Consider the following 26,554-nt stretch of genomic DNA (forward strand, 5'->3'; position numbering starts at 1 on the left):
TCTGCCAGAAGTTTCTCGATTTCCCTTCCAAGAATAATTACCAGGTATGTCTCAGGTAGCAGTTTTGGTGCTTAAAATCAAAATGAGAAGTCGATTGAAGCCTGACTAGCATCTGATTCCTTTTGACATCTTTCTGGAGCAGAGCTATTGAATCTAGAAACTTTGCTTATGGAAGGATTTGGGTTTAATCTCAAGCACCGAGGTTACAGCAAAGGAGTATGTGTATGCATAAATTATCACAATACATTTTTGTGGGGGAGGTTTTGTGTCGACCCTCCCAGAGCTTGAGAAAGTCAGAAAAATGCAGGACACTGGTTCTCAAACTTGGCCATCAGAACCAAGTGATCCATTGCTGATGCTGTCCTGGGAAACACACTTTGAAAACCACTTCCCTCGAGACAGTGCACAGATATTAGCAGCTGCTGCTTCTATCAAGGAAGCCACAGACCACAGTGTGGCAGCAACAAGACAACACGGTGAAGAAAACACCATCTGGGACTTACCCGGCAAAGGCCTTGGACGCAGATATCGCTGGTGTCCTGGCCACATGGGGTTCCATCAACCACTCTGTCTCGGAGTTGATAGTAGGCCGTGTTACCTGCCACCCTGCAGAACAGCTTGCAGCGGTCCTTCATCAAAACTAGAGAGGAAAAACACGACGCGATGTGACTTTGGGGCCGGGACCCTGGCAACCTGTTGGCAGACGCCTCCCCACATACACTTACTTCCACTGTACTTAGGAACCCAGCGCACACTTGGAAGGAGACCGTTGATGTTAAAATGTTTCCCATCAAAGTGAGCACACTGTTCGTCCCGGAAGTCTCGCTTCTGCTTGAGACAAGGCTCTGTGTTGCAGGACTTGAACTTCATTCGACGCCCTACGCAGTACTTCCCACCATTTTTCGGCCTGGGGAAAGGTAAGGAACACACACAGGGTATTACAAGGCATTCCTCCCCACGCCACTCTCTCATCGGTGGCTTCCTGTCTTCTAGGGCAGCAAGTCTGAAGTGGCCGAAGGCAGAGGACAGGATAAAGGCTCTGAGATCTGCATTTGCAATTCTACCTCTGCACCATTAAGTACATGACCTTGGGCAAGTCACTTAACCTGGACAAGTCTCAGTACCTCCGCTGTAAAAATGGGAAGATGCCCCCTAGTAAGGCCGTCCTGAGGACGGAATGTCAGAGCGTGACACTTCGAGTTCGAAATACGTAGCCTGGGGGACACCTGGGTGGCTCAGCAGTTGAGCACCTGCCTTCGGCCCAGGGCGTGATCCTGGAGTCCTGGGATCGAGTCTTGCATCAGTCTCCCTGCATGGAGCCTGCTTCTTCTTCTGCCTATGTCTCTGTCTCTCTCTCTCTCTGTCTTTCATGAATAAATAAATAAAATATTTTTTTTAAAAAGAAATACAAAGCCTGGGATTTACCAGGCAATGACCTCTCCTTCTTTCTCCTAAAAATTCAGTCCTTTGGTTTTCAAAATGTGGAAGGTAAAAGGTACAGACGAGCAGTTGGAATGCTCCCTGTCTACTTTTTGTAACATGATATTCTCACAGAAGACCAGCCTAAAACTTATGCTATGCCACTTCCCTTCATTCTCTCCCTCCTCCCTTCCTTCCCCCTCACAACCATTATTTTACTTTGTTTTGTTTTACAAGTGAGATGGAATAAAAGGAACATCCCCCTATTTTGACTAGCCTAATAGGAGAAGCAGGAGAGCATACTGGTTTCATTAACTATTGTGGGATGAGAGTATGGAGGATGCCTTGCACAGCATACAATGCAAATTCCATCTCGGCATACAACCCCGAGTTATATGAAATTCGAATGTACACGTATTTTCCAGATGTGATCCAGTGAATCAACTATATAACACATTTCCTAGCAGTCCACAGCTTGCCAGATTCATCATGGAAATGGGAAGATCACAGAATCATAGGAAGTTGGGTTCACCCACCCAGGGCTGGAACAGCTCAGATTTCACAGCTATCCTAGGACATCTCTGAAAGAAAGTTTCCCACTTTTGTTCTTTAGAATGAATCTCTCAGAGTAGTTGGGCCCAAAGTGTTTTTTGTTTTGTTTTGTTAAACCAGGACTTGGACGAATGGGAAATCCATCCATGCCGTGAAGTACAGAACGATTAGCCAGTCCAGCAGAACAGATAAGGCTCTGGAGCTGGATCTGGGTCAGTCTCAACTATCTTCATCATGTGACCTTAGATGAAGTTCTCAGCCTCCATGAACATCAGTTGTCCTTTCTCTAAAATAAGCTCACCCACTAGATGCTAAAAATGTCAGCTACTGTGTTCATACATCAGCACTCTCAATCTAATCTGATCCAGTTGAGCCGTTTGTTTTGAGTATGGAATCTGTCCTAAGATATGGGGCAGGTCTCAGGGCTTCTACAGGGTGCCCAAGTGTCATGAAGGGGCACTGGTCATAATACTGTTGCAGTGCACTCCCTAGATCAAAGATATGTAGACTAAAGTGAGAGCATGGGCTTTGTAGCTACACACTGGACGCCTTTGTGTACACCACCTGGCCTCTCCTGCACACGTGAAACAGAGATGATACTGGGCACCTCGACAGCTTGTTATGAATCCTGTTAAATACTGATAAATACTGTTATTTATCGCAAAGAAAACCATATCAAGGGATACAAAATGGCAAATAACCTGGAAGCGTCTATGTCTGATGGTTTCTCCATCAAATACAATTAAATCCATATGCTTTATAGCTGCATTGTGCACTGGACTCACTAAAACATACTCATATCTTGCCCAAGGGTTAAGGCAGATGTAATACTTTTATACTAAGGGGCAAGAGGTTCAGAGAAGTTAAGTACTTTGCCATGAAGAGCAGAGATAGGACTAGAATTCCAAGTTTCTTTTTTTTTTTAATCTTTTTTAATTAATTTTTATTGGTGTTCAATTTACCAACATACAGAAAAACACCCAGTGCTCATCCCGTCAAGTGTCCACCTCAGTGCCCGTCACCCATTCCCCTCCAACACCCGCCCTCCTCCCCTTCCACCACCCCTAGTTCATTTCCCAGAGTTAGGAGTCTTTATGTTCTGTCTCCCTTCCTGATATTTCCCAACATTTCTTTTCCCTTCCTTTATAATCCCAGGTTCTTTCTTTGTACTCTTTCTGCTACGTTATCCAGGAGCTATGGTCCAGAGTTGGGGTTTTTTGGTTGTTTTGGTTTTTTTGTTTGTTTGTTTTTGTTTTCTTTTTTTTTTTTTTTGGTGCCATATATTGATAGAACCTTGGTTTCCTGGATTCCAAATTCTTCTCTCAGTACCAAGACACCCTAATCTCGTGCATAGAATATCACAGATTACATGTGAATAATAGATCAGGCCCATATACCTCTTCAGGTGAAACTTGTTTTAAATGTGCTACAAGAAAGACCTCCTTCAATTTTTCCTCAATTTGAAATGATCTTTTTGGACACTTTAAATTGCCTAACCAACTACGGATGATTGGTCATTGCTTTATTTCCTGAAAGTAACTCATTTCTCTTTTTGAAATTAAATTCTCAAAAGTTGTTTTTTTTCTTTTGGCTCTCTTAGACAACAAGTCTTAACTCACACCTAAAATCGCCCAAATGCAGCAGTTCGTTGGGCTGCAAATAATAAATATGTATAGGCAGCCTCCCTTCAGATGGCAATAGTTTCTACCTTTGCTAACTTTTGGCCACTATCTAGGGGCAAATAGCATTTAGTGATTTCTTTTTATGAATGACATTTTAAATAAACAACACAACACAAAACACTACACGTGAGAGGCAGTATTGCTGAGGTTCATCAATATGGACTCTGGAATTGAGGATTTGAATCCCAGGCCTGCCTCTTTTTTTTTTTTTTTTTTCTTCTTTTTAAAAAGATTTTTGTTTATTTATTCCTGAGAGACACAGAGAGAGGCAGAGACATAGGCAGAGGGAGAAGCAGGCTCCCTGCAAGGGGCCCAATGCAAGACTTGATCCCAAGACCCCAGGATAAAAACCTGAGCTGAAGGCAGATGCTCAACCACTGAGCCACCCATGTGCCACCCCCAGGCCTGCCTGTTAATAATGATGTAATCTTATGCAAGTTGCTGAATCTTTCTAAGACTCAGTTTCCCTATCTGTAAAAGGAAGACAGACGATGTTGGTATCTACATCAAGATGAGTGAGGGTCCGCTGGGTTAATACGTTCAAAGCACTGGAGCAAGGCCTGCCACACAGTAAATGTATAGCTATTATAAGGGCCTGCCAACTACAGCCTGGGGACCAAATCCTGCCTGTTGCCTGTTCTCATACAGTGGTAAGAATGATTTTTCTGTCTTAAAAAATTAAGAAACAACAAAACATATTTGAGACATATAAGAATGATATGAAATTCAACTTTCAGTGTCTGTAAATAAGGTTTTAAATTTTTATTTATTTATTTATTTATGATAGTCACAGAGAGAGAGAGAGAGGCAGAGACACAGGCTGAGGGAGAAGCAGGCTCCATGCACCGGGAGCCCGACGTGGGATTCGATCCGGGGTCTCCAGGATCGCGCCCTGGGCCAAAGGCAGGCGCCAAACCGCTGCGCCACCCAGGGATCCCTGTAAATAAGGTTTTATTGGCATATAGCCACTCCCCTCTTTATATGTTGTTGCCTGTGTATTTTTCCCAATGGATCCGTGAGGTTCAATAGTTGTGTCAGAGAACCTATGATCTGCAAGTCTAAAAAATTTACTGAGTTTTTCTATGGAAAAATATTACTGTATGGTAAAGGTCTGGCCACCCCTGAGCTACTCTTGTGTGCAAAGCTCCATGCCACTTTGTATGACTTGTCCAGCTATGCTGTGAGGTAGGTAGTGGCATCTTTGTTCCTGAATGCTTGTTTGAATGGGGTTCATAAATGTTCAGTGACCTGGCAAGGTGACAGGCCCATTAAGTGAGAATCACTGGCTGACAGACCTGCCTAGGTTTCTGTGACCCAAAGCTTAGGATCTGGTGCCTTTCTTATGCTGCCTCTCTTGATATATCCATATCAAGACTCATTCTGTGACTTTATTTGGTTTTTATGTAAAGACAGATTATTCTTTATTAATAAACACAAATTTGCCCTTTCAAAATATATGGCTTTTCCTTTATCCCAAAGCATCTCTGCCTGATTTGCAAGGACTGTGTAATCGGAAAGGCTGTATAGCTAATTGAACTCACCTTTCAGCATGGAAAAAAATCGTGTTATAATTTAATAACTTAAGTAGATAGAGTATTTTTTCCATACAGACAAATAATAAAAATTATAGGAAATGCAGCTTTAAAAAATACTAATTACATTTTCCAACTATTAAGATCCTTTAAAAATCTTCATGTCAGATAGAGATGAAAAGGACTTGCAGAAGTTACTAGATTAATTACTATGAAAGTAACCAACCTGAATATCAGCACAGCCAACCTGAATCTTTTTCAAGCACACATTACACAACCAAACCTATATACAAAAAAATTCATGAGACTACATGGCCAAAGCTACAAAGGAATTTTTGCAAACATCATCACAAGCATTCCACCCTGAAGGAAAGCTAAACTTTGGTTTGCAAATGGGTGTGAACAGAAATCTCAACTTTTGTCTGTATTTAAATGAACTGAAGCAGGCAGTTTAGGGTTAACACAGGGAAGGAAATTCTAACTATATGACAGGCAGGACCAAAAGGTTATATGTTTTCTGTGTGTGGAGGGTTTTGAGAAGGGTTCTAATAGCCAACTGCAGAGGATGCTGTAAAGCTATTCAAGGATTAGATGGGATGAGCCAGAGAGCTGTACTTGTGATCATTAATGATCCTTCCAAATGGAGCGGTCTATAGACCTGAATATTCTTATTCATTTATTAGTTAATGGTTTTCCCAAAGCAACCAATTCTTGAATTTTGAAATAAGCTTATCCAACTCAGTGCCTTAAAAAAAAAAAAAAAAAAACTTTCCTGCAATTCTTTATAGCCAAATGAGAGATTAGTTTTCATAGATAAAATAGACACATGTCTATTACCTTGTACGTCAGACTTTATAAGCAGTTACTACGGTGAAAGCCTAAATGGGAAAATATCTAGTTCACAATCTTTTAAAAAAATATATGAGCTTATTAGTTTTTAATTTAACTTTCTAATTTAAAAGCAAAATAAAATCACCAGAAGTGGGAAAGCTTTGCCTTTCCCAAAAAAGTGGGCATGTTTTTTTATTTTGATGGACCTGTAAAAATAAAATTCTGTTCTAACCACCAGGAAGCTCAGGGTCATTTTGGGGCACAAAATAACAAGGATAGGGCCCAGTAGTCTGATAATGCATCTTCTAGTTAAAATGCTGGCCTTGTTTTGGTACTCTAAGTTATGTTTTTGGTGGTTCTGATTTTAGATTTTACTGCATGTAATTAATTGTCTGATCCAGGACACTTAGAAAAAGTAACGGGTAAGTTATTAATAACTTCTCCTGACAACAGATCTAAGCTGGTACTGTCTTTACAAATCAGGACACATGCTCATCTTACCTATAAGGCATGGGTCATAAATGGGCTTAAAAAACAAATAAAGCATTTAAAGACAAAATAGGCCCCATTCTCATGATGACAAATGAGTAGCACTGCATACTAGCTGAGACCAAAAACCATTTGCCCAAATCAGAAAGCATCAGGTTTCTACAGTTTGCTCATGAGGCACCATAAGTCCCATGTGCATGGCAAGGCTACTTACTTCTCTTTTGTAGCTTTTATGCTTTCAAATGAAAAAAAAAAAAAAAACCTAAATATATAGCATAAAGTATCTGGATGCTAAAAACATCCTTGAATTGCACGAATACTGTGAAAGAAAAATAAAAACAAACCAGTGTTCTTAATAGAGACATACTTTGGATACAAAAATGAGGCTCTACATTATATTCAAAAGACTACTCCAACTGGGAAAAAGCAGGTTGCCAGTGACGGGGCCACCATTCCCCTCCAATTCCTTGAGAATCAGAAGCAATCACTTTTGCATTCTGCATAATGAACCATCTGCTCTGTGAATTTCTCTGAACAGGCTTTTAAACGGAGATGTGGATCTGATTTTCCCTTTTCTGTGTCCCTTTCTCTTGTCAAACTGAGTTACCCACTGCTGCCATTGTAAACTTAGTTTTCTGAGGCAGACTCCTTCCTCAATTCACAGGGACATCCCAAAGTGCAAATAACTTGGAAGAGCTTTAATGAAATGATGTCAGTACTGACACTCAGCTCAGGGGATTGTCTTCTTTTAAAACCTCCCATAGCAAAGAGCAAGGACAAGGACCTCTAATTGAAGTCTTTAATGATCAGTTCCTAACTTCTGAATGTGAGGATCTTTGCTTTACTTTGAAGCTCAAGATCCTTTCCTGCTGAGATCTTTACACTGGGTGATTTTCTTTGTCTGGCTCATTCCAATTATGGAGTGATTTATCTCTCTCCACTTTCCACATTACCTCTAGAACTGCTCTAAGACCTTTAAAAAAAAAAACCCACTTCTTTTGAATGAAGTATTCTTGGGTCACAATTTCAAAAATGTCTACTTGTTGGCAATATTAATATCTTTGTCACAGTAACAGCTCACTATAATAATAATAATTTGGCTCACTATAGCCACCAAATAGTTTTTAATTTAAAAAAGTGTCATACTTGCTATTAGCTTAAAATGCTTTATTTTAAAACTTCAACAATACAAACAGCTAGGATTTATAATTGACTTTAAAAAGTGAGTTGTAGAACACTATATGTACTATGATCCTTATTTTATGTTACAGAATACTTATTCCATATACTACATATTATATGACAAATCTTTTTTGAAAGTCCCAAGTGATACATATCAAATCATTTTCCCCTGGTTATCTCCTTGTGGGGAGCAGGTGGGAGGTAGGAAGAACAATGATAAAAATTTTTTATATCATATAGTTTTGTGCCTGAAGTTTTTGAAAGCATGTACTATATTTGTACTATTATTCAAACAACACAATAATAGACTCTATTAATAACCTAATGTTTAATTTTTATACCCATAAGTTACAGACTTATGTCTGTAACAGTCTATGTCATAATATGGCTCTTTAGTTGTCTTTATAGAGACTAATATCATGTGGACACAAAATAAATGTGGGACTGTGGACAAAAATAAATGAAAACAAATAGATCATTATCTGTGATTTGTACTAATGAGTATTTATTAGGCCAGAGATTACAACAGTGGCCTAAAAGTATGTTCTTTTTTTGGTTAATACAACTCATATTTTTTTATTATTAAAAAAAACAAAACAAACAACTGGAAGCACTGTCCATACTAGGCCCTCTTCCTACCTGCAAACAACCAGCTAGGTCTGAGCAGCACCCTGCACTTGATTTCTACCACCCTGCACAAGACAACCCCAGTATCCTGTACCAGCCCACTTCCCTATTTTACCTGCTTGCTTCTATCTATAATTCTGTCTGCTATCCCTAATGTAGGCTGTGAAACATAGCTGAGTACTGTGCATGAAATCACTTTACATAATCCCAAAACAACTAGGTCTTAAACATAATTATTGGTTTATCCATCTAAAAACCTATTCCTATTCTATGAAGAATTCTTGCTCCCCCTCCACCAGCCTATATAGGTTCAATGGCAATTATATCATGTATTATCTCTCTGTTCCTTTAGATTTGATACACATTAGGCCCACACAAAATTTGATGTCATTCCCTATAATGAAAATATGATTTCTTAAATCTCCCTCTAAACACACATGCCTACTGTGATAGATGTTGGGGGGGCGGGGGGGGACCGCATTAACTTCATTTGAACATGTCCTAGCAAGGCTAGGCTGGTGAAGACAGCCATGGTCACATAATGAGAATTATCCCCAAAGTCAGGACACTCCCCTATCCAGTACATTATCCAGTTGTGGGATGGGACCTTTGGTGTCTCATCTGTACAGCAACTAGCTTGATTCTAAAAGTAATTCTCAACTTGGGGTTCCCAGTCCCTTTGGATCTGCTAATGTCACCCTGGGGGTCTGTGTGCCCTTTTTGGCATTTTAGTAGCTAACTGGCAAGGCAATAATTACCCACAATCTAGATAGAAATGTCCAGTTTCTTCATCTCCTCAGGAAAATACGTATGTTCACTTTGTTAGCCTGCTATATCAAGCCCGAGAGACAGTAAGATATGCCTGAATGTCAAATTATTAAACAGACCAACTGACACAACAGCATCTACTGTTTGGTAGACAGAACTTTTAATAAAGGACCCTGGGAGAAGATTTACTACAGAGGAGAGCACTTGGGAAGAAAGAGATTGGATATTAACAGTCTAAGCAGCCCTAGAAATCCGCTCACTCTGGAACTGGGAAAGACCTCTCTCTCCATCTGCCTCCAGATAAATCACTCCCTTCCGGAATGTGCCACTCATGCAATCCCAATAATGACAGCAAGAAGCTGTAGGACTTACTCTGGTCGGTTGCACTCACGAACAGCAGTTTTGATGCCCCCTCCACACGTCCTTGAGCAGGTTCCAAAGTGACTCCAACTGCCCCAGGATCCATCAGTCACGGGGACCTCCATTTCTTTGGGGACACAAAATCCAAACTTGCAGTGCTGTATTTAATAAGGGGAACAGTGAGGGAGAGCTCGGTGCTGGAGACATTGTAGGACCCGCTGTCCTTTTGAGTGAGTATATGCCATACTTCATTTCCCTCCCTACCCCCCACCACGTGCTGGTTTGAAATGCTGCCATTTCATCATCTGTATGAACAATGGAAACGGTAGGGATTTTAATCTCATACTCATTGATTTTAGGTCATGTCTTCATTTACCACTTGCTTGAATACAATGAGCCAATGAGTTGTTGGCTCCAGGCTGTCAGGGTAACTCCAGTGGCCAGCTTCGAAGTGCTCAATTAGTCTGCTTGGAAAAATGAGGAGAGGAAGTGGGCCGACTGGTTGTAGATGGGGCCAAAATGAGTTACTGGATTTGTAGAGCGAATCTCCATCAGGAAGGCTCAGAGACGTTATGAGCTTGGTAAAATATGTTTTACTGCTCCCCACAGATTTGAGAAGCCAATTTTAATTAGGTGGGAGAGAAGAAAAAGCAAGTTACATGATTCCTATAAACTCACTCCACCAAAGCACACAGGATGAGACTAGAGCAAAATGGACATAGTACAGAGAGCCCTAAACATTATTGCTTTTTTGTTACTCATGGTTTCAGATTCTCCAGCCTACAGCAGGAAGAAGGCCATGATGCTTAAAACAAAACAAAACAGAATAAAACTCCTCAGCAGGACAAGGGATTCAAGAAGCCCATTTCAACCCTCTGCCATTGTTGGGGTGTGAGGCCCTGACACAAAGCCGAGGTCACTGAGCAGCGGACAAAGGAAGAGCGGCGACAGTGGCGGCAGGAGGGTGATGCCCTGCGGCTCGCTCAGATCTCTGAAGTGGAGCTGGTGGTGGCTGGCTGCCGTGATTTATCTGCAGGGAGGGCACGGGCAGAGGCAGAGGCCCGCAGAGGCCGGGGGTGGGGGTGTGGGCTGGGAAAACACACGACAAATAAGATGCAGGTGAAGGTCCCAGACCCAATGGGCAGCCACACACCAGGCTTGATGAACGATCGTTCAGAGAGCACCAGCCTTTAAGCTTTCGCTATTCTGCTGTGCCTTTGCTCTTGCAATTATTTGCCTGGAATATCCTTTTCCCTGGGCTGTTGGGCTGAGGCTTAAAAGCTTCTGCCTTCAAAGAATCCTGGGCAATGCCAAGCCCAAGAAATGTGGGCAGAGGAAGGGGTGATGACATTGCTCACTGACATTGTTTGGTATTTGTCTTTACAGGGGTTGTGAACATTTATTGGAACATATGCACATAAAAATAAATGAGAGAGGTAGCCTGGTCTAGAGTACCACCATCCAATGAGAATGTGCCATAAGCCACATGTGTAAACTTTCCTTTAAATGTTCAGAAGCCATGTGAAAACAAGTAAAAAGAAAACTGAAATTAACTTTAATACCTTTTATTCAGTTCAAAATATTGGAATATTATTACTTCCGTATGGAACTGATATGAAATTATGGGATTTCTTTACACTCTTTCTCATACTAGGTCTTCAACACCTGGTGGTATTTTCACTTATGCACATCTCAGTTCAGTCTGACATTTGAAGGGCTCACTAGACATGTGGGGCTATTGGCTGCCATAGTGGACAGTGAAGGTCTTAGAAGGACAAAGCCCGGCAGGCCAATGGTCTGGTAGTGAGTTGCGGCTCTTCCACAGACTAACTCTGTGACCCTAGGTGAATCCCTGACTGAAAAATGGAGATCAATTTGCTAAAGTTGTCTTGAGTAGGACACGAGACTCAGCATATCTAAAGCACTCAGCACACAGCTGAACACATAGGGGACCTGACTTAAATAAAGTCAGTAAGATAATGAAAAAAATTAACACAGCCTTTCGTATTGGCCAGGCACTGTTCTAGGCATTAGATATATATTAGCTTAGTCCTCATAGCACACTATGAGATAGGTATGGTCCTCTTATTACCCTCATTTCTACAGAAAGGAAAGTGGAGGCACACACAAGAAGTTGATATGAATATCAGTAAGGGGCAGAGCTGAGACCAAAACAAAAACAATCTGACTCAAGGGCACACTCTTCACTGTGACACATGCTGCTTCTCAATTATGAGCAAATGGGTTTTGATGCATAAGCAAAGAAAAAATTAAGACAAAAGCAAGATTAATGATGTAGTTAGATGATGCTCAGGCTCCCAAGTTGTCTACCCAATATCTATTCTCTCCTTTGTCCTTGAAAACAGAATCTGTATTTCCCAAGATTCTTGTACAGATAAGAGTGGTCAAAGAGATGTCAGAAGACTTCCTTGGGTGATATTTCTGGGAAGGTATTTTTGCCCCTTTGTCCCCCACCCTTGGCTTCATTCTGCCTAGAACTCCCACTTGATGGCTGGAGTTGCTGCAGCTATTCTGTGACCTTAAGGACCATTTGCACATGATAATAAAACAGGAAGAAATTAGGGACCTGGGTCTCTGAGATTTGTGGAGCTACCACAACAGTTCTATCACCTGCCTAGTTTTGGACTAGTTTCTTTTTGTGTCAGAAAAAATAGCTAATTTGTTTTCATTATTATAATTGGGTCTGACCTAAACAAAATTCCTAATTAATATTCAATTGGGGTCATAGCAGATCACCCTCCAATTTAGCCCTCAAATTTTGCTGCTAGGAACATATTTCATAAATTCTACGAAATAACAAGAAATTCTATACTTCTTTAAAAACTAATCTGCAAATCAAATATCCTTTATTGATATGACCACTGATGGGTAGAAAGGGAAGGAGAAAAAGAACCTTAGAAGAACAGGAGAAGTGCCTGAGGTGACAGAGGCTGGAAATCAGAGCTGTTTGGCAGTTATGTACCAAGATCATCTACTTTACCAGGCAAATTTGACAAACAATACTTACATATTGGAATAGCCACTAAATCATAACATAACACTAAGTGGCTGGTGGAGTCCAAGCCAAAATATAGCCAGCCTTTTCTAAAAGTATCCAGAACCATTAAATGGTATTTTACCTAAACACATCTTTTTTAGGAGGTAGGAAGAGGGACTTAGAGATCAATTTTGTTCCAAAGAGGCTTAAAACAAGAGTTTCAAATCTCAGCTCACAAATAGGGTTAAAATGAAATGTTAATGGGCTTAACAAGACAATGGAGAAAATAAAGAGAATTAGAGTCATTCATCAAAATAACTGTGTCAGCAGCCAAGACAGATCACTGCTGAGGGAGCAGGGCAGAAAGAAGAGAAAGAAACAAAAAATTAACCCTACCGCAAAGGGAGTCAGAATCGGCTGGAGAATACTGCCAATTCTAAGAAAACAAAACAAAATGAAAGAAAACACAAGGAATTTCTATGCCAACATATCCACCATCTTTAGCATTTGCAAAATGCATAAATGCTTTTCAGGGAAATAAACACACATATGCCCACATCTTTAATAAAAGCTGCTAGACTTGGCCACTTTTTCTAAAACAGAACAGCGTACCTATCATGTCCTCCACATAGCTGCCTCTCTGAGAGGGTTCTAAGCCTGTCCTTTGGAATGCCTTGAAGTCTGTTGCTCTTGCTAAACACAAGCATACATGGAAAAACACTTCTGAGAGACCTCCCAAATTTCCCCATCTCTCAGGTATAAGATTACCCTGCAATCCCTTATCTTCTGCGTCTGTTACAAAAACAGGAGATTAGAAAAAGATACAACAGACGTCGTCCTGAATTCTTTTGTGTTCTAAGATTGACTGGGATACCACACTGCTACAGTGAGGTAGGCAGCCCTGTTCATGGCAATTTCACTCAATATGATTCACTTCATCATATTACTGAAAATTCTTTGTTATGGTTTTCCCAGCAATAATATGTATCAGAAATAGAAAAAAATAGTTGAGTGCATCAGATCGGCTAAGAACCATAACACACAATACTGGTGATTTTTCTGAGATTAAACAGAATCAATTTAAGTAATATAGTGGGCTGGCTCTGACTCAAGCCAACTAACCAAGTCATCAACTAGGTATAATCTGTTGTCATTTTGCATCAGTTGCTAGCATCCGCCTAGGTCACTGTGTTTTAGCAGGACTCTGAGGCCACATCATCATTTTGTAAGAATGAATAAATTCTTAATGGCTGCCATGGAAACCTGAGATCTGTATTCCTACTCAAACCCATGATCTTCTGGCCATCAACATGTTGAGTTAAATGTCTTACAAAAAGTGAAAATTTCACTCCGGCTAAGAAGATCTATTTCTTTTTAAGCTAATGAAAGGTGCAAAAGCTGTTGAGTCCATGTCCATATACAGTTTTGGTTAGTCTGTTATTGGAGAAAGCTATATTCTCAATTGCTTAGGTCTTAGCCATTAAGAAGTAAGAACATGAGCCGATTTTATCACCAAGTTAGTCAAGTATAAAATCAGCTTCATTATAATTTTTAATCTTTTGTACTGAATTTTATAGTTTTTCAAATAATATCCAAACCCCCCAGCTCATGCAACTTTACAACCACCATAGCAGATGAGTAAAGAAGCCACTACTAGTCCTCCTGTTTGATCCACTGGAAACTGAAGTAGCTCAGTGAGCTTGAGGTGTGGCCACTAGAGCAGACCCTGTGACCCCTTCAGATAAAGTAAAGGAGGAAAATAGGTTGGGGACTGGCTGGAATGTGGGGACAGGACCCTAATGAGCTCAGTGACCTTGGGCAAGTCACTTCTTTTTCTGTCCCCATTCTTTAAAATTGGGGAAGGGAGAGTTAAAGTCTGTCACTTCTGAGGACACCTTCTGTGGAAACATTCTGAGTGCTAAATTCTCCAAAGTGGAGAAAAATGAAATAAGAAAAGAACAGAATATTAGAAGTGAGTAAAATGGACAATGGGAAGAAGAGAGAAGAAAGGAAAACTATATGTAAGGATGACAAGAGACTCAGAATACAGTTCAGGGTCTGCATCACTGTTGAGTGAAAGAATGCCATTTTCCATAGGGATTAAAAAAATCAGATTTAGATCGAAAACTTTTATTAGCCAATTATTTTGGGTGATGAGGATGATGATGATAAGGATATCACTACTATACTAACTTTATTATTTTTTATTATTTATTTATTTATTTTTAAATTTTTATTTATTTATGATAGTCACACAGAGAGAGAGAGAGAGAGAGAGGCAGAGACACAGGCAGAGGGAGAAGCAGGCTCCATGCACCGGGAGCCCGACATGGGATTCGATCCCGGGTCTCCAGGATCGCACCCTGGGCCAAAGGCAGGCGCCAAACCACTGCGCCACCCAGGGATCCCCTTTTTTATTTTTTAGATGGATACCAGGTGCAGAAGTTTGCACTAATCATATTACCAGGTGCATGAGACATTGTTATTTCTAGGCTGTATATGTAGCAGATTTTGTTTGGTTATTAACAAATAAGTGGGAACCATTATAACCAACTCAGAGTTTATATTTGCCTATATCTCCGGGGACATCACAGCTCCTTAAAGGGACTGGTATCCCAATAATGAACAAAGGAAATTCACTGTATTTCTGTGTTTCCTTGATTTTTTAAACTTTATTTGAGAGAGAGAGAGAGAGAATATGCAAGAGCTGGGAAAGGAGCAGAGTGAGAGGGACAGAATCTTAAATAGACTCTGTGCTGAGTGCAAAGCCTGATGCAGGGGTTCAATCCTAAGACCTGAGATCACGACCTGAGCTGTAACCAAGAGTTGGATGCCTAACCGACCGAGCCACCTAGGCACACTGGTTTCCTTGATTTTAAGATGCTCCATGAATTTGAAAACAGCCTTCCACTGCCACCCCAAAAAAGAGACAGAGAAAAAAAAAAAAGCTGTCTCACATTAAACTAAAAAACACATTGGGATTTTAGGAATGTTAAAATGAGAGAAAGGATGTTTTTAAGTCAAGGCACTAATGTTAGCTCTGTGTCTTGTATCAGTATTATGCTATAATACAAGTTTTCACAATTTTCAACAGTAAGGTTGAACTCCTGCCCCCCAAAAGTATTATGCATGCTAAAACACACTGCATCACTAAACACTGCATCACTAAACATACACTAAACAATGGTGAATAAGCTGACAGCTAACATTTTGCCCATTTCTGCTGCCCCAAGACAAAAGAACATATCAGGGTGCTACTTGCCTTTCCAGGCTCACACTCGGTCCCGTCTGCCCAGGGCGTGTGCTGAGTCCGGCACACTCCGTCCACATTATTGCACCAGAGTCGTCTACATTGCATCTGTCCAATTAAGTTAAACAAGTCAGTGGTAATGTGATTAGACGATATGGAACCAGGCAGAGATTGCTCTCAACCAACATTTTGCCAACAAGACTGCATAGGTTAGAAAGGGATTTGTAGGGATCCCTGGGTGGCGCAGCGGTTTGGCGCCTGCCTTTGGCCCAGGGCGCGATCCTGGAGACCCCGGATCGAATCCCACATCAGGCTCCCGGTGCATGGAGCCTGCTTCTTCCTCCGCCTGTGTCTCTGCCTCTCTCTCTCTCTCTGTGACTATCATAAATAAATAAAAATTTAAAAAAAAAAAAAAAAAAAAAAAAGAAAGGGATTTGTAATCTTGGTATGATGAATGATAAAATATTCCAAGGGCTACAGAGAGCAGCCCATGAAACACATTTCTACATCTGGGAGGGCTTTAGGTGATATAAAAGGAGGATGTTTGCTATCATGAGTAACACAGAGAAGAATATAATCATGGGTAAGTTTCACTCAAAAATTTTTATTATTTCCATATAATCACTGTACTTCCCAATTCACTATGCTATCTCAGAAGTCTCTCCGACCAAACCAACCAACCAAACACCCAAAGGAAGAAAACAGGGCACCTCAGAGAAGCACATTTTTGTCCATTTGCATCCTGATAACCACTGGATATCATTGGTCCAAGTGCCCATGACACACACATTAAAATATCCTACACCCACCAGTTGAGCTACCTCCAGAAATGATTTCAAGTGCCATGTGGTCATAGTGCACAGACCTGACAAGCTAAAACAGGGAAACAGGTTTGTCTCATGGATGACCTTTACAGAATCTAGAAGAGTCTCTGTTATAAAGGTCATCTGGACAAGTCAGTGGGATGAAAGACAAGGAGAGGAAAGGGCAGAGCTGTGCCATCACCAGCCCTGAAACCCTGTCCTCTCTGAGCCTTGGTTTCCCATGTGTAATATGAAAATCAGAATGACATCTCCCTTTTGGGCTGTCATGACAGTAAAGTGAGAATGTGTCAGTGAAGCACCACCTAACAGCATTATTCCTATTTATCATCATTATCACTATTATTGTTGTCATTAATAGTCAATGAACCATTCTCAACTTTACCACCAGTGGTTTATGTTAGAGTGAGAAGCCAGTGGAAAACGATGAATTAAAAATATGCAGAGTCAATGGATGAGGGCAGAAGTCGCCCCCAAATACTTACCATATATGGGCACACCTGAGAACCTGGTCCAAAAATCAATTCACATTGTTTATTCACGTTGTAAAGTAGGCCTGGCAGTTGGCGAGGCAAAGGGTAGGGTCTGGATTCAGGTTCATTAAGCAAACACTCGCCGTACCCAGTGCTGTGGAAAGCAGAAAAATACAGATGCTGAGAGTAGAGACAAAAGGGGCTGCCAAAAGGTCCAGATGAAAGTGAATGCCATCCTGCCACTTTAAAGGTGGAGAGGATTGTTCCTTTTTCGAGTGCGCTTTATTCTTTACTTCCCACGCTAAAGTCCAAAAGCTGAAGCTCTATTTTTGGTGTATTCTTGTTTGCGGAAACTGCTGATTAGCCATACAACATAGTCAGTAGGAAATATGTGGCTTCTACAGCATTTGGCACATTTCGGGGCATTGATCTATTTATTTCTTTACCATCATCTCCAATAGATTGTAAGCTTCTTAGGGGCAAAGATAGTGTCTTTTTCATCCAGGCATGGGGCTCTAAATACCATAGCAACGGGTCTTTAGTAAATGTTTGCTGAGCAGATGAGCGAATGAATCAACAACTATAAGAACAAACACTTCAGATCATCTGGTTAAAAAGAAAAACAGCAACCCTCCAGCTCTTTGACTTTTCTGCAAACACCTCTTCTGGAAAATTCACACCTGGTGAGTTCTGATTAATAAGCCCCCTCTTCCCTGTGGCTGGAGAAATATACACCCAGTGACCTTGGACAATCACTTAACCTTTCGTACATCTGGGAGAGAGGAGCAATAAATCTGTGACACAGGAATATTGTATAATGTAATTGGATCTTTGAGCAGCCTGGCAGGAAGCTTAAAAAACAAAACAAGAGAGGAAAAGAAAGAAGGGGGGGAAGAGAGACAGAGAAAGAATGTTCTTAATTCAACAACATGGAGGTCTGTGTGATTTTCATCCACCCACATAACCCTTTTTGGGGTCATCTCACTACCCTCCCCTTTTTTGAGCCAAAATGACTAAGTCAGAACCACATAACTATTTGTGGCCTTCTTCATCGTGTAATCACACCCATGGGCCCTCCCCCAAGACCTGAGCAGACCTTAGAGCTTCACCAAGAACGAAGCAACATTTACATCTTCTCTTTAAGATCCCAACTTTTTCGTTAGCTCAGTCTGTAATCTTCAAAACTCTGGCAAGGCGAGGAACTGCACAGATGTTGGAGAATATTTTTTTTACCTCCTCCCAGGAATGTCAACAAAAATAACAACTCCAAAGGAATGCTTGGCTCTACATTTTCTTTCCCACAATGCGTTCACTACATGGAGGCCAGACACAAGAAGCCTGCGTTATAAGAAAGCTTAAGTCTTACTCTAAAAACTCAGTGATGTATCTTCGGCTACATTTTGACCACATCCAGGGGTTGGTATAGAAGTTCAATGTAGGAGCCATGACATGCTGAGGACTCTTGACTCCTTCCTCCTTGCACTTGTTGTTGTCATCATGAGGCATGTTAAACCTAAGGCCGACAAGACAAAGACAGGAATGTCAATAAATACCAAAACGTTGAGCTGTTATCACTGCTTCAAGAATGCATCTGTCTAAGAGAAAAAAGTTAACTGCCTTCTGCATTGTGGATAAGAACGTACATGCCGGGGAGCAGGAGAAAACTTCCTGGATGATTCAAGATGGAGTGCAGCATAGAATGTAATTCTCACCCAATTTAATACAAAGTGCCTTTAATGTATAAAAAAAGATGTTGAGTAGCTCATTATCTGGGTTAAGGGTACTTTTTGGAACTGCAGGCGCTCTGAATGTGCTGTAGTTGGTGCTAGAATACAGTAGTTGAAATTCCTAATAAGCTGTGAAAGGCCAATTTATAGAGTCAAGAATTTGGCAAGTTATGATAACACTGTGAATATAAAGAGTCGGTCAAGTGTCAAAACTTGAAGCCAGAAGTTTTCTAATAAGAAGCTCACTATGGGTCTTGGCATTTCCTCCTTTTGGGTCAGGTTGACAAATGATATAACCGGGTTAGGTATATCATGACAGAAGTATGCAAAGTTCGTGCACAATAACACCCATTAAGGGAAGCTGCAAGCATGCCAATCCAATTGGCTTAACGCAGACATAGCAAATAGTTTCATGCTTCCTGCCAACGCCAATTGATTGGTACTGGCTTCCTAAAAAGCTGGGCACAAAAGGATTCTTCAGCTAATCCACGTTCTGCCCCTGGAGTGATGGAGTGCCAATGTCCTCCCGGGCCTGGGAGAGAACTCAGCAGCAGCATTAACACATACTTGCCATTCTTGGCTTTGCCAGAGAAAATGGGGGGAAACATGATACGAAGCATTTCTCAATCTTGAGACATCAAGTCTATGACCCACATGCCATTCTCAGCTCCAGTACCGAGCGCAGAGGGGTGGTCCTCCCTGGATGACTCCCCAGTCGCAAAACGGATACATGTGACTAACTTTGCATTTAGGGAGGAATCCCTTCCACTCATTCATCTTGAAATAGGGAAATCAGTGAGCTAGAGAGAAGTGTGTAGACTCATTTCACATGTATCTAAAAGCTGGGATAAAAGCCCATGAAGTCCATTCCACTCCTTTCTCTTGGGTTTGGTTTTCTTCTTCTAACAAGACTTGGGCTCTTCAATAATTGCCTGATGGAATAATTGCCAGATGAAAATTATGAGATAGAAAACCTTTGTCTAGATTAAAATTAATAGCAGTTCTTTCTGCTTAAGAGTTCATTTCTTTAAAAGAATGACTTGCCCCTGTTTCCTGTTCCCAGCTGCAGAGTCAGTGTCCTACCTACACCGATAAACCCAATACAAGCATCACGCTCAAACCTTTGTTGTTTGTTTCTCGTGGTGTGAAGGAGCTGGTGTTTATTCCTCACCCCTACCACACCTAGATAAAATCAAGTTTATTTCATCACATCGATAGAAAACTTCTTTTTTTTTTTTTTTTTACGATTTTATTTATTTATTCATGAGAGACACAGAGAGAGAGAGAGCGGCAGAGACACAGGCAGAGGGAGAAGCAGGCTCCATGTAAGGAGCCCGACATGGGACTCGATCCTGGCCCCCAGGATCACACACCCTGGGCTGAAGGCGGCGCTAAACTGCTGGGCATTCAAATGTCAGGCACGTTTGCTCACAGCAGGGGCTAGATAGTAACAATCATTGAGCACTTCACTAAAAAATAATAACCAAGACTTTTTTGCATTCGCAACATACCAGGCAATGTGTTAATTGTGTTAGATGCTTTATTTCATTTAACTACCTTTTGTGAAAACTGCTATTACTATCCACATTTTATAGATAAGAAAATGTGAGTCGTAGAGAGATTGAATTACTTGATTAAGGTCACACAGCTGATGGGGTGAGGGAGCTGGGATTGGAAACCACTCCAGTCTGATTCTAAAATCTCTGTGTTTGGGAATATACATAAAACATATTCCCTCTGGTTAAACAAATTGTGGAAGATTGCTCAGGAATATTGTGTAAGGATCTCTATATCCAGTAGAGATTCAGTCACTTCCCAAATTCCTCCTAACTCAGATTTGGTACATCTAGAAGCTGATATGAGAAGGTAGGAGCTGCTTTTGAAGCATCCAATGATCCTCAGCAAATACAAGATCAAACACTTTTTTCTCCCCAACAGGGTTTTATGTTACCAGACAGTCATGACTATAACAACCTAATGTTTAATCTTTAATAAGTTCATCAGAAAATCTACGACCAAGTATGGTAGCAAATTAAAAAAGATATTCATTTTCCTTAAAATACAAGCAAACTTAACTATATGAGACAAAGCACCAAAACAAAAAAGATTACTAAGAGGCTAGAGATACACTTTTGTTTAGCTAACAACTCACATCATTCACCAATTATTTCTTTCCTTTTTTTTTTTTTTTTAACTTCTTGTCACTTTTGAGATAAGGTGTGCATGTATTAGCTCCATCTTATAGTGAGGTAAATGGCATACATTTTTCTCAAGTTAAAGAGAATGAAGAATTAGAACAATTCAACTGGAACTTGGGTATCTGGTTCTCAGCTGATTCCCATGTTAGAGCTGGAACCCCAATATCACAGGCTGGTACCCCAACATTATTAGCACTAGATTTTAAGCAATTTAATATTACTAAGATCATTTGACATGGAAACAATATCCACCATGTGGGGATTTATAAAGTTTAAGGGAGCTAAATAAAAACACCTAGATTGATGCCAACACATGGTTTTTGTGGAGGGAGATCTTTGCTAAATGTACAGTTCACACAGCTCCTCTATACCTGAAAATATTGGCCTTTGCTAATCAAAATTCTTACTTTCTTTAAAATGTCAACTTTCTAAACTAGCTGTCCTGAAAGGAGTTTATTAGCTCTTGTGAGGAAGGAATTAATAGGAAATTAACTATATTTCTTTAAATACTCTACCGTTCTTAACAATAGATTATGGGGAACTGTGAATCTGTTAATTGCACAAGCTCTTGCCCTTTGATTACATTCCTATCTTGAACTTCCCCCAATCTGGTCTCCTGAGGCAGGAATGGCTGCCTTGGTGAAATGCCATCCTATTCTTCATGGTCAAATCTAACCTCCTATTTAAAGGTCTAAAGGAATTTCCTAGACTTTATGCAAAACAAACAAAAATCCCCAAAAGATTCTATTAAAATAAGTTTGGGAACACTGAGTTAAGCAAAACTCAGCAGTTTATTTTAATACAGTCCTTGTCAGAGCCTTTACTTTATGCCACTGAGCTTTGTGACTCTAAGCAGGGCTAGACCAGGAAGAAAAAAGTTTTTAAATTACTTGAGTATGAAACTCCTTTTTATTTTTTTCCCCCGACAGACCATTCTCTTGGAATTGTGCTGGAGACCTTGTGTCTTGGGAAATGCTGGTGGGTCAAGTTCGCAAACTGAGTTCCACAAAATCTTTGAGTTTCACAAAAATATTTCAGAAACCAAAAGGACCGAGAGGAGGCCGATTAAGCAGGACTCTGGCCTACCACAACTGCTTAATGAAAGCCGTGCTTTGTTTGTGCTATAAATATTGGGTATCTGATAGTATTTCCTTTGGAGAAGAGAAAATTGGTGTGCTCTTAAAATACGCTTGAAAGTTACTAGTTTCAAAATATACCCATTATATGCTGAACTAAACTGGAGATGCCTCTACATATGCATCTTATCTTTACCTGTAGAACAGCACACAACACATAGGTGCCTTCAAAAAGCATTTGTTGAATAAAAAAACCCTTGCTTAATAGATTATTTACCTTTAAACAAAGTTACCACTGACCTATCCATTGATGTACAACTCTATCAGTGACAACTCTTGAGAAAATTATTTTTAAAAGATATGGCATAAGAAATTAAATCATTCTAGAAAGAAAACAATGCAGATCAAAAATCACAATCATTTCTAGTAACTTTACACTGTTTTACCCCACATTCTAGCTATGCTCTGTTTCTAAAGAACAAAAAGGAAAAGCCAATTTCACAATAACCACTAAGTGACCACGGTTAGGAAATGTTCTCTTCTCTGTATCTTTGTTCCATCTCTTCCCTAAAAGAGGGACATCACTGCGCCCGGAGGCTAAATGTCTGAATGAAAGCCTTGTACGTCTACAGTCAGGAACAATCTGGGTCTGCGAAAATCTTGTGAACCAGAGCAATGAAGGGAGACCCTCTCAGATAAAGATGTTACACCAGGAAAGTTTCCTAAGCTAATGCACCATTTGCTTCAGTGGATGGCTGGAAAGGCCTCATTTCTCCAACTCCCAGAAAGAAAGGAAAATACTAGATATTTCACAGAAAATGTGTGTAGGTAAAGCAAAGACATGTCTGCTATGGCTGAAGAGGGGCTGCTGTGCTACTCACAGTCATTTTTCCCAACTAGAGTCAAAGCTCTTCAGCCCTGAAGCCTTTGTTATGACTCAAAAAGTGCCCTCTGCTCTCTGAGGTCAAGAGGATCCTCTCTGATGCAAAGGAAGAAAAGTTTGAGGTCACTCTGAATTAAATAAAAATATGGCAAGGAAACGTACACATGGCCCAGTTCATGGGCTATTGTGAAAGCTGTACTCAGTCCACTGTCCTCACTGATAGAACAGCTTCTGTAGGGATCACAGATGGTACCCAGCTCAGCAAGACCTATTCAGAGGGGGAAAAAAGAAGAAGGATTTACTTTACAAAGCAATTGTGACTTGGAATAAAAACATGTAATAAACTGTTGTAGCCATAGAGGATACGCACAGCGGACTCACCTAAGGTATCACATTTGTCATGAGCTCTGCAGATATCCTGTCTGAAAGGAAAGCAGACTTAGGGCCATGACGACACCAAAGAGTAAATGTCAATACAAGCAAACACCTGACAGTCTTCTAGGCATTCATGACAGTGTCTACCTCATCGAGGAGGAGGCTACAACAAGCCAATTAAGAAGGCCACAGGTCTGTAACTCAAAAAAGCCTGGTAACCAGTGATGTAAGGATTAAAAGCTACATCAGGAGGGCTTCTTTGGCCACAGGGGTAGCCACAGAGCAAGTAAAATAAACTCTCCAGCCTGGGCTTTCCCTCCTACAGTGGCATGAGTGATTCTAGTCTGTTTGTGAACATTCCTGAGAAGGCTCTAAACACTCATTTCAGTTCACTTACGAGTAAGTGATTGTGACTATCTCCGAGGTGGCCAACAGGAAACACAAGCAGGCCAGCACTCCTCTCTGTTGCCCTGTACAGCATTTTAAATAGTTTTGAGAAAGTAGCTACCATGTAAAAATTTGGAAGATTTCACTCAAAACAAAAAGTCCATATTGCTGACCTCTTGCAAAATCACAGAAGCTGGCAACGCTAGATGCGTTTGTGACATGGTAACAACCAGCTCCATATGAATAGCACCTGCCTTTGGTCTAAGGGTGTTTCCTGTTTGGCCTGCCTAACACATCTACTGACTACCTGGCACCTGTTGGCTAGCAGTTCTCAGCCAGGGGTGATTTTGCTCCCCACCCCAGAGGGCATTTGACAATGCCTGGAGACATTGTTGGTTGTCACAGTCAAGAGGAGAGGCTGCCACGGACAGATAGTAGGTAGAGACCATAGATACTGCTCAATGTCCTGCAATCCACAGGGCGGCCTCCACAATAGTGCTGCTTGGGAACCTGGTCCTACGGGCTGGCTAACAAGAATATATGACTTCACCCACCAACATGCTTGCAAACTGAATGATTCGAGGAATAAGAAATCCATATACCTTGTTACAAGAACAGCCGTATCGTGCTGGATTCCACCAGGGTAATTCTTGGAGTGCTGCCACTGGCAAAAATTTCTTAAAGTTGTCTGGGCATTAAAAGATATGGAAGGTCCTTCCTAAATGCAGAAAAGAATTATGATTGGCCCATTGTACCAACACCAATCCGATATGCCATTTCGGATACATATACAAGAAAGAAGAAAAAAAACTTTATTACCTGTTCATTATGAATCACAACTAAGTTCACAATAACAATATTAATTAAATTTCCAATACTTGGGTCTTTATAGATAGAGGCTACCTGCAACCGAGATAAATTTTTCAAGGTTAATTGTGAACTCTGTGTAAGCAATAAGCAATTCACTTCTTACGCTGGGCTCCACCTCTTTCCACGTTTCACGCAACATATGCATTTTGTCGTTTTGAATTTGCATTCATTCCGCAAACATTTATTAAAGCTCTCTTTGAAAAATTCATAGATGGCAGTTTCAGATAATAATGAATCCCAACAAGTTTAAATTTCAAAGTGTTTTCCTTGGAAATTGCATCGCCACGCAACTTAACAGTTTTCTGTGCCAAAACACTGGATATTAAGTTTTGATCAAGCTCTTTCAACCCAGTTGAAGTCCCAGATTGCCCAATTATGGAATTTCACATGGACCACATGTTTGCTAATACTGCTGCTCTTCGTGCTTACCTCCCATTTGTCTTCTTCACAACCCAGTAGCCCATTTTGTTTTGTTTTGTTTTTTCCATTATTATTGCTAATCATGAAAGCTAACGTTCACTGCATGCTTATTGTGGACTTGACCCTCGCTGAAAATTGCATATGCATTTGCATCTAGTCCCCACAGCAAAAATCTCTGCACAAGTGAGAAAACTAAGGCTCAGAGAATTTAAGTAACTTTCCCAAGACTCTGCAGTGGTGAGTGGCACAGTCAGAAAAGCTCAACCTACATCAGCGTGACCCAATATCCAGGCTCATAACTGAAATTCTTCTGAAAGGTCTGAATTTATGGGTTGGAAATAGACTTGAGTCTGGGCAAGGTGTGATTAGGATTTTTTTCTCCCTCGTCCAGGACAGGAGAGGGCTGGAGCACATGGGGCTGAGCATGGGGAAGGGAGGAGAGGGGAGAGTGTGAAGCAGGCAGGTTAAGGGATTGGGGTGGGGAGCACAAGGGAGCGGTTCACAGCGGTGAGGGGAAGACAAGAAGAACCACTGGACAGGGAAAGCAAAGAACTCTTAAAGCACCTGTGACTCAAATTCGGTCGTTTTTCACATTCTTTTGGGAAATCTATTAAAAGTAGGCTCCCGTTCATATAAAGTAAGGTCAATCCATTAGAATAAACGCTGTGTTTTACATATTGTTCTAAAAACGGTGTGTGACAATGTTCTGTTTTACTTTGAAAAAAAGTTGTATCTGCATACAAACTTGAGTTGTGCTGTCCAGCATGGTGGCCACTTGCCACACATGGCTACCGAGCACTGGAAATGTGGCTTTATGTCTTAATGAGATGTACTGTTGAATGTAAACACATACTGCATTTTAAGACTTTGTATGAGTCTAAAATGAGATGTACTGTTGAGTATAAACACAGATTGCATTTTAAGACTTAGTATGAAAAAAAAAAAGAGTAAAATATCTCCTTTGCAATTTTTGAAATGACAGCATTTTGGTAGAAAATAATATACATCATTAAAACTAATTTTCCTTGTTTCTTGTTAAATTACGTACGTGGCTTGCATTATATTTCTCCTGGGCAGTGCTGGTTAGAAACATATGCAAAAAAGAACTTTTAACAGTGGTGGCCTCTGGAAGGTGCCAGGGTAGGTAATGGCACTTCTTTTTCATGATTAGTCTTTCGTTCTGTTAGATTTCTTTTTTTTTTTCTTAAAAATGTAAATCTATTGATTTCTCAATTCAAAGTGAGAGTAGGAAAATAGAGAGGGAGAGGTGAGGAGGTGTGAGGTGTGGGCCTCACCCCAGGGCTACTAAATTAGAATCCTGGGGAAGAGAAACAAAGGCAGGCAGGCAGCTGCAATTCAAAGAGCTCCCAGGTGACTCTGATTCACAACCGGCATCCAACTGTCTTACTACAGACACATACCTGGCTGTGCAAGTTTCTATCTCAGAGGAAGAGCACTGGGTTTAGGAAGTGGACTATCTAGAGGTCACATGCAGTCCCTAAGCCACTTACTAGCTTTACAAGACCATGGGCAAGTGGCCCAGCTCCTCTGAGGCTCAGTTTTCTTATCTATGAAATGGGGATGATAATCTCCCCTAGCAGACTTGCCAGGAGGATTAGAAATGATGCCTTTTA

At 40.8% G+C, this 26,554-nt stretch overlaps 1 protein-coding gene across 3 annotated transcripts in view; it reads right to left on the bottom strand.

The window, feature by feature from the left end:
* Nucleotides 1-26,554, bottom strand: part of ADAMTS9 (ADAM metallopeptidase with thrombospondin type 1 motif 9) — a 161,590-nt gene that overhangs the window by 103,187 nt on the left and 31,849 nt on the right. For 2 of the 3 annotated variants that reach the window (XM_041761924.1, XM_041761922.1), the window contains exons 5-14: nucleotides 24,450-24,533; nucleotides 24,233-24,348; nucleotides 23,250-23,290; nucleotides 23,031-23,136; nucleotides 18,351-18,497; nucleotides 16,997-17,138; nucleotides 15,703-15,798; nucleotides 9,455-9,600; nucleotides 726-907; nucleotides 504-640 (exon numbers count right to left, since the gene is read on the bottom strand). In XM_041761924.1, the coding sequence (XP_041617858.1) occupies nucleotides 504-640; nucleotides 726-907; nucleotides 9,455-9,600; nucleotides 15,703-15,798; nucleotides 16,997-17,138; nucleotides 18,351-18,497; nucleotides 23,031-23,136; nucleotides 23,250-23,290; nucleotides 24,233-24,348; nucleotides 24,450-24,533 (1,197 nt within the window). The remainder of the gene's footprint in view (nucleotides 1-503; nucleotides 641-725; nucleotides 908-9,454; nucleotides 9,601-15,702; nucleotides 15,799-16,996; nucleotides 17,139-18,350; nucleotides 18,498-23,030; nucleotides 23,137-23,249; nucleotides 23,291-24,232; nucleotides 24,349-24,449; nucleotides 24,534-26,554) is intronic. The other variant, XM_041761923.1, reaches the window with a different exon arrangement.

Source organism: Vulpes lagopus, chromosome 7 (genome assembly GCF_018345385.1).
Source record: "Vulpes lagopus strain Blue_001 chromosome 7, ASM1834538v1, whole genome shotgun sequence".
In the NCBI taxonomy this organism is placed as follows: Eukaryota; Metazoa; Chordata; class Mammalia; order Carnivora; family Canidae; genus Vulpes; species Vulpes lagopus.